This window comes from Physella acuta, unplaced genomic scaffold, assembly GCF_028476545.2.
Source record: "Physella acuta isolate Inbredline_101_S28 unplaced genomic scaffold, ASM2847654v3 ptg000710l, whole genome shotgun sequence".
In the NCBI taxonomy this organism is placed as follows: Eukaryota; Metazoa; Mollusca; class Gastropoda; family Physidae; genus Physella; species Physella acuta.
In genome coordinates, this window is record NW_026732229.1 from 22,574 (window position 1) to 35,872 (window position 13,299).

Genomic DNA, 13,299 nt, shown 5'->3' on the forward strand with positions numbered 1-13,299 from the left:
TTTGTTACAAAACGTCATAGCTCTGTTCTTCTCAAAGGTCAATGTGGATTTAACTCGGATGATCTAAACCTGATTAGAAAAACAAATTGGATTTTTAAAAAAAAATTTGATGAAACACAATGGATGAATTTCTATTAGATCTGTCCAATACTGGATGTGAAAGTTGATGGAAAATAGCATAGATCTATAATTATGTATATTGTTTTTGGATAAATATTCTGAGAAATGTGGTGTAGTTTATAATCTTACATTCTCACACTTCAGTATTCAGTAAGAGAAACTAGTCAATGATTTTGGTGTGTGCTATTTTTTTCTGAAGAAGTCATGGAGTTCTTTCAATGAAGGTGAACTTTAATCTCTTATTCTTAACATCTTTTAAAATAAATCTTTAAAAACGAATTGATGTGGATGAGAGGTTATGTAGTAATTAATATTAAAACACTTAACGCTAGTCCAAAAATGAAATCAATAGGTGTACAGGCAGACGAGTCTTGCTAATGATTAGCAACACACGTACCGTTATTTTTAAAAAAGTTTTTTGACAGACGAGAATATTTTATAGATAGCTCATGGCTATACCTTTACCTGTTCACATGTTATATAACAATAAATGAGTCCTTTTGACCAACAACCCCCTCCCTTCCACATCCTTCATCTACCCAAACCACGAAAGTATTTGGTATCTTATGGTATCTGTGATTTAAAAAATGGCAATATTGGAGTCTTATGAACATAATCTGTTTTAGAGAGTGCAAAGTGTATCTTGTTATGAAAAATTAAGGTTAGAATTTGACATTAGAAAATCATATCTGTATTTAGTTAACTACCGGGAACACCCTTATTTTAAGAAGATTCTATTATTGTGGCATTACCGGACACCGGTATAAGAAATCCGGTAAACAAATTATCATTCTTTCTTTGTATGTGTAACCGTTGTAATCCTTCAAGTAAAGTTTCCTTTCAAACCTGACGGTCTATGGGGCAAGTGAAGTAGAGTTCACATGTTTCTGTTACCTCGGCATATGAAGAGATAGTGTGGTCAGCACTATGTCCAGCCGTCTTTGTAATCCTTACGCCGTGTTAAAAAAGTAACATGTGATATATTTTTGGCAATATGTCCACCCAACTTTTCTAAAGAAAGCACGCAAAAACCCGAGGTATCAAAGGTAACTTTATCATAGCTCTGTACACCCGAGGTATCAAAGGTAACTTTACCATAGCTCTGTACACCCGAGGTATCAAAGGTAACTTTATCATAGCTCTGTACACCCGAGGTATCAAAGGTAACTTTACCATAGCTCTGTACACCCGAGGTATCAAAGGTAACTTTACCATAGCTCTGTACACCCGAGGTATCAAAGGTAACTTTAGCTCTGTACACCCGAGGTATCAAAGGTAACTTTAGCTCTGTACACCCTAGGTATCAAAGGTAACTTTACCATAGCTCTGTACACCCGAGGTATCAAAGGTAACTTTATCATAGCTCTGTACACCCGAGGTATCAAAGGTAACTTTACCACAGCTCTGTACACCCGAGGTATCAAAGGTAACTTTATCATAGCTCTGTACACCCGAGGTATCAAAGGTAACTTTACCATAGCTCTGGGCACCCGAGGTATCAAAGGTAACTTTATCATAGCTCTGTACACCCGAGGTATCAAAGGTAACTTTAGCTCTGTACACCCGAGGTATCAAAGGTAACTTTACCATAGCTCTGTGCACCCGAGGTATCAAAGGTAACTTTACCATAGCTCTGTACACCCGAGGTATCAAAGGTAACTTTACCATAGCTCTGTACACCCGAGGTAACAAAGGTAACTTTATCATAGCTCTGTTTACCCGAGGTATCAAAGGTAACTTTACCATAGCTCTGTACACCCGAGGTATCAAAGGTAACTTTACCATAGCTCTGTACACCCGAGGTATCAAAGGTAACTTTACCATAGCTCTGTACACCCGATGTATCAAAGGTAACTTTACTATAGCTCTGTACACCCGAGGTATCAAAGGTAACTTTACTATAGCTCTGTACACCCGATGTATCAAAGGTAACTTATCTCTGTACACCCGAGGTATCAAAGGTAACTTTACCATAGCTCTGTACACCCGAGGTATCAAAGGTAACTTTATCATAGCTCTGTACACCCGAGGTATCAAAGGTAACTTTACCATAGCTCTGTACACCCGAGGTATCAAAGGTAACTTTACCATAGCTCTGTACACCCGAGGTATCAAAGGTAACTTTACCATAGCTCTGTACACCCGAGGTATCAAAGGTAACTTTACCATAGCTCTGTACACCCGAGGTATCAAAGGTAACTTTATCATAGCTCTGTACACCATCCCTTCACATAACAAAATACAATTAAATGATAAATATCCGTATCGTCTCTCCCCCCCCCCTCCCCTACGTAGTATGTGGATCTAATATGTACACAAGACTTTAATGGGTGTTAGATACACGTTTGACTTGCGATTTCTTACACACACCAACATTAGAAGCAGTGTTTCTTTCAGGCAGCTCTTGGGGGGGGGGGGGGGGGGACCCATCAGAACGAAATTTTAAAAATACTCTTTGTATAGAAAACATACTTTTACCCGTGACACCCCCCTCTGAAAGTGCCAGGTTCCCCCCTCCCCCCCCCCCCCCACCCCACCCCGGAGAAAAGTCTGAAAAGAAAACCACTGATTAGAAATAGACCGATAACCCAAATCTTTTAGGTAGATCCGATTATTTGTCACGTGCCATTGGTTCAAAATGGAAGTGCCATAAAAAAAAAAAATGACGAGAAATTAAGGACGGGGTCATCTTTTCCGTTATACGGTACCTAACCTTAAACCACGTGTTTTTAAATCGTCTAAAAAGTAGTATCGATACGCGTGACTGTTCCAGAACCGAGTATCGAGTACTTTCAGCGACGAGTACGCCTTCATCTGGCTATATAATTTCTAGTGACAAATTGACTTGTAGCCTATTTTTTGTGCTACTATATTCATATATGAGCTTAAAGATTAAAAATAAAGGGGGAGGGTGTGTTGTGGCGTTACCCCCCTCCCCCAATCTAGTCGGGCAACAACCGTGAACACAGTTATGCCCCTGTGACAATGTCTCCAGGGTACGACTTGACCTTGACATGCCGTCTAAACATGTCCACACGACTATTTTTACACTGACACCAACCCCCCTCCATGATTACAGCAGACGGCTAAGGGTCTACTGTGTGAACAACTGACCGGGGGGGGGGGGGGTCTTCAATCTGTTGAGTCGATCCGGAACTATGGGGGGTTTAACGGACACACTGAGTACAACCATACTTCAATCGTGTGTATGTGTGTGGGTGTGTGGGTGTGTGGGTGTAAGGAAGAAAGGGTGTAACAGTGTGTCACGTGGGGTAACTCTATCCCCAGGTAAACTTTGGCTTGAAAGTGGGTCGGTGTCTACTCCGGCGTTACCTGATTTTGGCGTTTAGACAGTTTGGTATGACGTGGGGTGGGGAGTAGCCCACACGTTGACTGACCTATGACAGCTTAAGTTGACCAGCCAGAGCTTAAGTTGACCAGCCAGAGCTTAAGTTGACCAGCCAGAGCTTAAGTTGACCAGTGAGAGCTTAAGTTGACCACCGAGAGCTTAAGTTGACCACCGAGAGCTTAAGTTGAGCTCCGAGAGCTAAAGCGGAGGCCGGCTACATTAGGTGAGTAGCCTCTATAACTCCAGCTGTTTATTAGTGAATCGTATTCTTAGCTATTCAAGTTTTGATTTAATATTATGTGTACCTTTATTTCTGTGTGTTTATTTATTTGAGGATATGTGTAAAACAATCTATGTAGACCGTAGATAATAAAAAAAACCCAGATATCTGGGCAGAACATTAGGTAAGTAGATAGTAAAAAAAAATAATAGATTTCTCCTTGGACCTAGCGATCCATTGGGCAGATGAAGTAGAGTTTACATATTTCTTGACCTCGGCATCTGAAGGGATAGAGGGGTCAGCATTACGCGCAGCCGCCTTAACTTTCCTTAACATGAGTCAGGTACCCATCCGAGTTGGGTGTGCTCAGGGACGTTGTACAAACTTGAACCAGGATTCAAACTCAAGACTTTCAGGTAAGCAGTCTAGTGCTCTACTGCTAGGCCACGCCGTCCCATAAGTAGATAGTAGACCAGTTTAAAAAATTGTAAACAGCTACCCAGAACTCGATTGGTAAATAGCTAACTTAACAGGTGTAAATTTTGCCGACCTCACAGTTTGGACCGGGGTGTCGAGAGTTTAAATATTTGGATGCTTTCCCCTAGCATCGCTGAACTAAATTACGAACTTAATTAAATAACATCATCATTAAGTAGCCTCCGATTGGCAAGGCGTGACTTAAACATAAGTTTGATAAAATCCAAAGAAAACCGACGATTTACTGTTATATTTTTACAATTTATATTTACTAAAATACCCCCCCCCCCCTACACACACATCCATACATATCGATCAATAAGTAAGGGGGAAATATAACTATGATAATGAAAATGATTATTTTTACCTGTAATTTAAAAAAAAAGCGTTGATCTGTCAATTATTATGCTACTACCAATGTAATTTAAAAATAATCAGCCAATGAAATTATTGATCTTTGATAAATATTGATACAATCTTAATTATCATGATCATGGATAAGCAAAATCATACCGATAAAATAAAACCTATGTTTCTTTCAGACTTTTTATTCCGGGGGGGGGGGGGGGGGGGGGTGAAGGGGATCATAGGAATATAAAGAGATGCCTGAAACAAAAAGCAGATTAAAACGTAAAAAATTACTTTCAGACAACCCAAAGACACAAAGATGGCTTACATTCTGCAGCCCAGCCTGGTAGAGAAGAAATCTCTGTCGCCCAAAGCTGATTTCGCCAAAAACAACCGGAAGTTGGAGTTTTTCAAAAACCTGGACTCTCTATTAGACGAGGAGACGTGTCTGAACTCCGATGACCTCACGCGCTCCTCCGCACGTCACGAGAGAAATGACGTCACGAAAACGTCGCACAGCGCCAGCCTTTACTACGGGGATTTCGACTATTACAGAGACGGCCGAACGCGATCTTTGTCCCGTATCAGCGAAGCCAGTCACACCAGCGGGGAGCATGACTTCTGGGGGGACCCCCTCCACCCCAACCCCCCACCGCCTCAAATTCTCGACTTTTCGGATTTCCACCCAGCCACCAAACCCACCCACCCCGAGGAGAAATGTATCCCAGAGGCCTTCATCAACCAGAATTTTCTAGCCACACCTTCGGATAAACAAGAGCTGACGTTCACCGCCATCTCCCCACCCGTCAACCCCCACCTCACGGCCCCCACCCTGGGGGACGCCGCGACGCCATCGCTGACCAAACTCGCCGCCAACAACAGCAGCAGCTGCAACAACCTGGCCGTGGTGATGGTGCCAGAACTCGTGACCCTGAACTTCAAGTCGGAGTCGACCCCCGAGCTGGCCGACATCGCCAAGACAAATTCCAGCAAAGACTTACATCCAGACGCCGAGCAGAAGTTTCTTCAGTCTGGGAACACAGCCTCCCTCCCGCCCTCAACTAACGATATATCAAAGCTTAACAACAAGTAAGTCTAGGACCTACCAACACCTTAAGGGTTAATAAAATTCAAAATAAAAAGCTCGTTGCTAAAGCACACTATGTTCTAGCAAAATCATAAAAAAAACCAATTATTTAAGCACCCACGTACTATGTGGCGTAAAGTAAAAAACCCTCTTTAGACCTAGCGATCCATTGGGTAGATGAAGTAGAGTCCATATGTTTCTTTACATCGGCATATGAAGGGAAGCTGTGGTCAGCACTATGCCCAGCCGCCTTTACTTTCCCTAACTATGAGTTGGGTACCCATCAGAGCTGGGTGGACTCAGGGACCTTCTACTGACTTGGACCCGGATTCGAACTCGAGACTTTCGGGTTAGCAACCTAGTGCTCTACTGCTATCCCACGCCGTTCCATAAGTCTATGGAATACTCACACATAAATGGTTTTTAAAAATCCAAAGTAAAAAACCCATAACTAAAGCACACGATGATATAACAAAAATCATTTTAAAAAGCCCATTATTAAAGCCCATTGTTAAAGCCCATTGTTAAAGCCCATTATTAAAGCCCATTATTAAAGCCCATTATTAAAGCCCATTATTAAAGCCCTTTATCAAAGCTTACACGGCGTGGTCCAGCGATAGAGCACACGACAGCTGTGTCGAGTTTTCGGATCCCCGGCTCGAGTCCATAGGGTGTTCATGAGTCCATCCAGCTTTAATGGGTACCTGACTCACATAAACGGATGAACCCTACTTCATCTACCTCATTGACCACCATGTCCGAGAGGGTATCGAAGTACCCAGTAACCCAATGAAAAGTTTAAATAAAAGCCAATTCTTAATTCATCAAATACAAATCTAAGTCTCACGCTGAGGGTCCAATATGGATCTGTCCAACGTGTTAAGTAATTCAACCAATTATCTTGTCTCTCTCTCCCCCCCCCCCCCCCCAGGCCTTCTTGTAATTTCAACTCAATATATTCTCTCTATTCCACCCGTCCCCCTAGAAATGACGCCAAGAGATCCAACCTAAAGCAAGAGATCCAACCTAAAGAAAAAAATCATCGACCCCTCATCGCTGACGTCATTCAGCCTTGACCGACGCCCGCCAGGCAGCCCGGGGGCGGGGAGCAAAAAGTCCATTAGTTTCAGCAACATGGTCCACTTCCAGGTCAAGCCAGCGGTAAGTCAAATGTTAGACCAAGTCATTTCCAGGTCAAGCCAGCGGTAAGTCAAATATTAGACCAAGTCATTTCCAGGTCAAGCCAGCGGTAAGTCAAATGTTAGACCAAGTCATTTCCAGGTCAAGCCAGCGGTAAGTCAAATGTTAGACCAAGTCATTTCCAGGTCAAGCCAGCGGTAAGTCAAATGTTAGACCAAGTCATTTCCAGGTCAAGCCAGCGGTAAGTCAAATATTAGACCAAGTCATTTCCAGGTCAAGCCAGCGGTAAGTCAAATGTTAGACCAAGTCCATTTCCAGGTCAAGCCAGCGGTAAGTCAAATATTAGACCAAGTCATTTCCAGGTCATATCAAGTCATTTCCAGGTCAAACCATCGGTAAGTCAAATATTAGACCAAGTCATTTCCAGGTCAAGCCAGCGGTAAGTCAAATATTAGACCAAGTCATTTCCAGGTCATATCAAGTCATTTTCAGGTCAAGCCAGCGGTAAGTCAAATATTAGACCAAGTCATTTCCAGGTCAAATCAAGTCATTTCCAGGTCAAGCCAGCGGTAAGTCAAATATTAGACCAAGTCATTTCCAGGTCAAATCAAGTCATTTTCAGGTCAAGCCAGCGGTAAGTCATTTCTAAGTCAAAGCAAGTCATTTTAAATCAGCGTTAAGTCATTTCTAGGTACAGTAATTTCAAAACAGCGGTAAGTAATTTCTAGGCCAAACCAAGTCATTTCCTGGTCAAAACGGCGGTAAAGTCCTTGCCAGCATAAACCAAGTCATTTCAAGGCTTGACAAGAGTAAGTCAAAGAACAAGCCAAGTCATTTCCATGTCCTGATCCTTCTTCCAAACTGTTTGTTTTTAATGACTGGGGGGGGGGATGAAATCGTGAAAACAACACCAAAGACAAGAGAAAACTCCCGGATTCACGCTATCATTTACTCTTTTAATAGGAGGGACGATGATCAGAGTTTCTCCCAGGCATCATTTCGCCTCCCCCCCCCCCCCCCGAAAAAGTCTACCGCCTCCCGAACGAAATGGAATTTATATAGAAAATATATACTTTCAACAGTGTCCGCCGCCCACTCCCCTCTCGGAAATTTTAGTCCGCCCCTCCCCAAAAATTTCAAGCCCCCCCCCCGAGAAAAAAAGTCTGGGAGAAACACTGATGATGATGTTGCCTTTTTAAGCAGAACAGCAAGGTAATTAATTACCCTTTATTCAGTCACAAAAATGTAGGGTCGCTAAAGTGTTAAACGTAACTTCACTGTTTTTTTTAAAGATTTAACTATAACCTTACATCAGGGCTGGGCTACTCAAATATTACAGCTGATAAAATTATGTAAATATTTATGTATTTATAAAAATTCAAGGTTTTATGGCGGTCATATGTAGAGGGGTGGGGTGTTATGAGTGGGTTTATGAGGTTGGTCGGTCTCAAATAACTACTGGTTAACAAGTTCGCATCCTGTCTTTTATTGTGTCCTATCATCAAACTACTGGGCCCTTGCAGTCGGTAGGCAAATATTGGGTCGCCTTTGCGTTAAAGCTACCTGTACGTACCCAAGGTTTGTTAAGTCATAAATCTAGCAGACGAACATGACTGTTTTTTTTTTAAACCTGTGACACACATGGTTTGTCTACGACATGAGCTCTGTATCACACGAGACTCGTGTTTACAAGGTGAGTTGTTTTGTTTCGGTTTGGTGATCCGACTTTTATACTTTATATTTCTATTTTAGGTAACGTTTCCTAGGTTATTTGTTCTTAATAATTACTTTACCAGTAGGCTTCATATTTTAATATAGATTTCTTATTAGCTCGAAGAGCACAATATTTTTGTTAGGAGTAATGGACGAATAGGGATAAACTGTTAGTTAAAAAACTGGACAAATGGACCTATTGGAAGAAAGGGTCAATTAAATAAATGGATTAATCGGAAAAATTGAACAATTTGACAAATGGATCAACTTTATACAATGACCAATTTTTAAAATAACTCAATTTAGAAAATACAAAATCTCCATGACGACCAACTAAACACGCTGATCGGTCAGAAATATTAGCACATTGTTCACAGACCTTCAGCCCCAGTGTTTCTTTCAGACTTTCTTCCGGGGAGGGGGGGGGGGGGAGGGGCTCCGTGTCCCCCCCCCCCCGAAGAGATGCCTGGAAGAAACTCTGATCAGCCCCAAGACTGACCCGAGCTGTTCCTTTACCAACCAGTCGATACTTTACCAACCAGTCGATACTTTACCAACCCGTCGATACTTTAACAACCAGTTGATACTTTACCAACCCATCGATACTTTACCAACCAGTCGATACTTTACCAACCAGTCGATACTTTACCAACCAGTCGATACTTTACCAACCAGTCGATACTTTACCAACCAGTCGATACTTTACCAACCAGTCGATACTTTACCAACCAGTTGATACTTTACCAACCAGTCGATACTTTACCAACCAGTCGATACTTTACCAACCAGTCGATACTTTACCAACCAGTTGATACTTCACCAACCAGTCGATACTTTACCAACCAGTCGATACTTTACCAACCAGTCGATACTTTACCAACCAGTCGATACTTTACCAACCAGTCGATACTTTACCAACCCGTCGATACTTTACCAACCCATCGATACTTTACCAACCAGTTGATACTTTACCAACCCGTCGATACTTTAACAACCAGTTGATACTTTACCAAGCCGTCGATACTTTAACAACCAGTCGATACTTTACCAACCAGTCGATACTTTACCAACCAGTTGATACTTTACCAACCAGTCGATACTTTACCAACCAGTCGATACTTTACCAACCAGTCGATACTTTACCAACCAGTTGATACTTCACCAACCAGTTGATACTTCACCAACCAGTTGATACTTCACCAACCAGTTGATACTTTACCAACCCCTTGATACTTTACCAACCCCTTGATACTTTACCAACCCCTTGATACTTTACCAACCCCTTGATACTTTACCAACCCCTTGATACTTTACCAACCCCTTGATACTTTACCAACCCCTTGATACTTTACCAACCCCTTGATACTTTACCAACCCCTTGATACTTTACCAACCCCTTGATACTTTACCAACCAGTTGATACTCTACCAAACCCTTGATACTTTACCAACCAGTTGATACTTTACCAACCCCTTGATACTTTACCAACCAGTTGATACTTTACCAACCCCTTGATACTTTACCAACCAGTTGATACTCTACCAACCCCTTGATACTTTACCAACCAGTTGATACTTTACCAACCCCTTGATACTTTACCAACCCCTTGATAATTTACCAACCAGTTGATACTTTACCAACCCCTTGATACTTTACCAACCAGTTGATACTTTACCAACCCCTTGATACTTTACCAACCCCTTGATACTTTACCAACCAGTTGATACTTTACCAACCCCTTGATACTTTACCAACCAGTTGATACTTTACCAACCAGTTGATACTCTACCAACCCCTTGATACTTTACCAACCAGTTGATACTTTACCAACCAGTTGATACTTTACCAACCAGTTGATACTTTACCAACCAGTTGATACTCTACCAACCCCTTGATACTTTACCAACCAGTTGATACTTTACCAACCAGTTGATACTTTACCAACCAGTTGATACTTTACCAACCAGTTGATACTTTACCAACCAGTTGATACTTTACCAACCCCTTGATACTTTACCAACCCCTTGATACTTTACCAACCCCTTGATACTTTACCAACCCCTTGATACTTTACCAACCCCTTGATACTCTACCAACCCCTTGATACTTTACCAACCCCTTGATACTTTACCAACCCCTTGATACTTTACCAACAAGTTGATACTTTACCAACCCCTTGATACTTTACCAACCCCTTGATACTTTACCAACCCCTTGATACTTTACCAACCCCTTGATACTTTACCAACCCCTTGATACTTTACCAACCCCTTGATACTTTACCAACCCCTTGATACTTTACCAACCCCTTGATACTTTACCAACCCCTTGATACTTTACCAACCCGTTGATACTTTACCAACCCCTTGATACTTTACCAACCCCTTGATACTTTACCAACCCGTCGATACTTTACCAACCCATCGATACTTTACCAACCCATCGATACTTTACCAACCCATCGATACTTTACCAACCCATCGATACTTTACCAACCCATCGATACTTTACCAACCCATCGATACTTTACCAACCCATCGATACTTTACCAACCCATCGATACTTTACCAACCCATCGATACTTTACCAACCCATCGATACTTTACCAACCCATCGATACTTTACCAACCCGTCGATACTTTACCAACCCGTCGATACTTTACCGACCCGTCGATACTTTACCAACCCATCGATACTTTACCAACCTGTAGATACTTTACCAACCCCTTGATACTTTACCAACCAGTCGATACTTTACCAACCCCTTGATACTTTACCAACCAGTTGATACTTTACCAACCCATCGATACTTTACCAACCAGTTGATACTTTACCAACCCCTTGATACTTTACCAAACCCCTTGATACTTTACCAACCCCTTGATACTTTACCAACCAGTTGATACTCTACCAACCCCTTGATACTTTACCAACCAGTTGATACTTTACCAACCCCTTGATACTTTACCAACCCCTTGATACTTTACCAACCCCTTGATACTTTACCAACCCCTTGATACTTTACCAACCCCTTGATACTTTACCAACCAGTTGATACTTTACCAACCCCTTGATACTTTACCAACCCCTTGATACTTTACCAACCCCTTGATACTTTACCAACCCCTTGATACTTTACCAACCCCTTGATACTTTACCAACCAGTTGATACTTTACCAACCCCTTGATACTTTACCAACCCCTTGATACTTTACCAACCCCTTGATACTTTACCAACCAGTTGATACTTTACCAACCCCTTGATACTTTACCAACCCCTTGATACTTCACCAACCAGTTGATACTTTACCAACCCCTTGATACTTTACCAACCAGTTGATACTTTACCAACCCCTTGATACTTTACCAACCCCTTGATACTTTACCAACCCCTTGATACTTTACCAACCCCTTGATACTTTACCAACCCCTTGATACTTTACCAACCAGTTGATACTCTACCAACCCCTTGATACTTTACCAACCAGTTGATACTTTACCAACCCCTTGATACTTTACCAACCCCTTGATACTTTACCAACCCCTTGATACTTTACCAACCCCTTGATACTTCACCAACCAGTTGATACTTTACCAACCCCTTGATACTTTACCAACCAGTTGATACTTTACCAACCCCTTGATACTTTACCAACCCCTTGATACTTTACCAACCAGTTGATACTTTACCAACCCCTTGATACTTTACCAACCCCTTGATACTTTACCAACCCCTTGATACTTTACCAACCAGTTGATACTCTACCAACCCCTTGATACTTTACCAACCCGTCGATACTTTACCAACCCGTCGATACTTTACCAACCCGTCGATACTTTACCAACCAGTCGATACTCTACCAACCCGTCGATACTTTACCAACCCGTCGATACTTTACCAACCCGTCGATACTTTACCAACCCGTCGATACTTTACCAACCCGTCGATACTTTACCAACCAGTCGATACTTTACCAACCCCTTGATACTTTACCAACCAGTCGATACTCTACCAACCCGTCGATACTTTACCAACCCGTCGATACTTTACCAACCCGTCGATACTTTACCAACCCGTTGATACTTTACCAACCCGTCGATACTTTACCAACCCGTTGATACTTTACCAACCAGTCGATACTCTACCAACCCGTCGATACTTTACCAACCCGTCGATACTTTACCAACCCGTCGATACTTTACCAACCTGTCGATACTTTACCAACCCGTCGATACTTTACCAACCAGTCGATACTTTACCAACCCCTTGATACTTTACCAACCAGTCGATACTCTACCAACCCGTCGATACTTTACCAACCCGTCGATACTTTACCAACCCGTCGATACTTTACCAACCCGTTGATACTTTACCAACCCGTCGATACTTTACCAACCCGTCGATACTTTACCAACCCGTCGATACTTTACCAACCCGTCGATACTTTACCAACCCGTCGATACTTTACCAACCCGTCGATATTTTACCAACCCGTCGATACTTTACCAACCCGTCGATACTTTACCAACCCGTCGATACTTTACCAACCCGTCGATACTTTACCAACCCGTCGATACTTTACCAACCCGTCGATACTTTACCAACCAGTCGATACTCTACCAACCCGTCGATACTTTACCAACCCGTCGATACTTTACCAACCCGTCGATACTTTACCAACCCGTCGATATTTTACCAACCCGTCGATACTTTACCAACCCGTCGATACTTTACCAACCCGTCGATACTTTACCAACCCGTCGATACTTTACCAACCCGTCGATACTTTACCAACCCGTCGATACTTTACCAACCCGTCGATACTTTACCAACCCGTTGATACT

General features: G+C 42.2%; 2 protein-coding genes across 2 annotated transcripts in view; both read left to right on the top strand.

Annotated features, from left to right (window-relative positions):
- On the top strand, positions 1-6,677 carry LOC131949707 (uncharacterized). The gene is made up of 3 exons (XM_059311571.1): positions 1-344; positions 4,815-5,603; positions 6,587-6,677. The coding sequence occupies exons 2-3, from the start codon at positions 4,834-4,836 to the stop codon at positions 6,675-6,677; spliced, it is 861 nt and encodes a 286-aa protein (XP_059167554.1). The 5' UTR covers positions 1-344; positions 4,815-4,833.
- LOC131949704 (proton channel OtopLc-like) overlaps positions 6,621-13,299 on the top strand; it is a 27,092-nt gene continuing 20,413 nt past the window's right edge. Inside the window, exon 1 of the mRNA XM_059311566.1 lies at positions 6,621-6,762. Coding sequence (XP_059167549.1) covers positions 6,736-6,762 — 27 coding nt within the window. The 5' untranslated portion in view covers positions 6,621-6,735. The remainder of the gene's footprint in view (positions 6,763-13,299) is intronic.

What these genes read in the sequence shown, in the direction of transcription:
- LOC131949707 (XM_059311571.1), top strand. Translation starts at nt 4,834, where the DNA reads ATGGCTTACATTCTGCAGCCCAGCCTGGTAGAGAAGAAATCTCTGTCG. An exon ending in ATATCAAAGCTTAACAACAA is followed by an intron (nt 5,604 to 6,586) that starts GTAAGTCTAGGA and finishes CCGTCCCCCTAG; the next exon opens with AAATGACGCCAAGAGATCCA.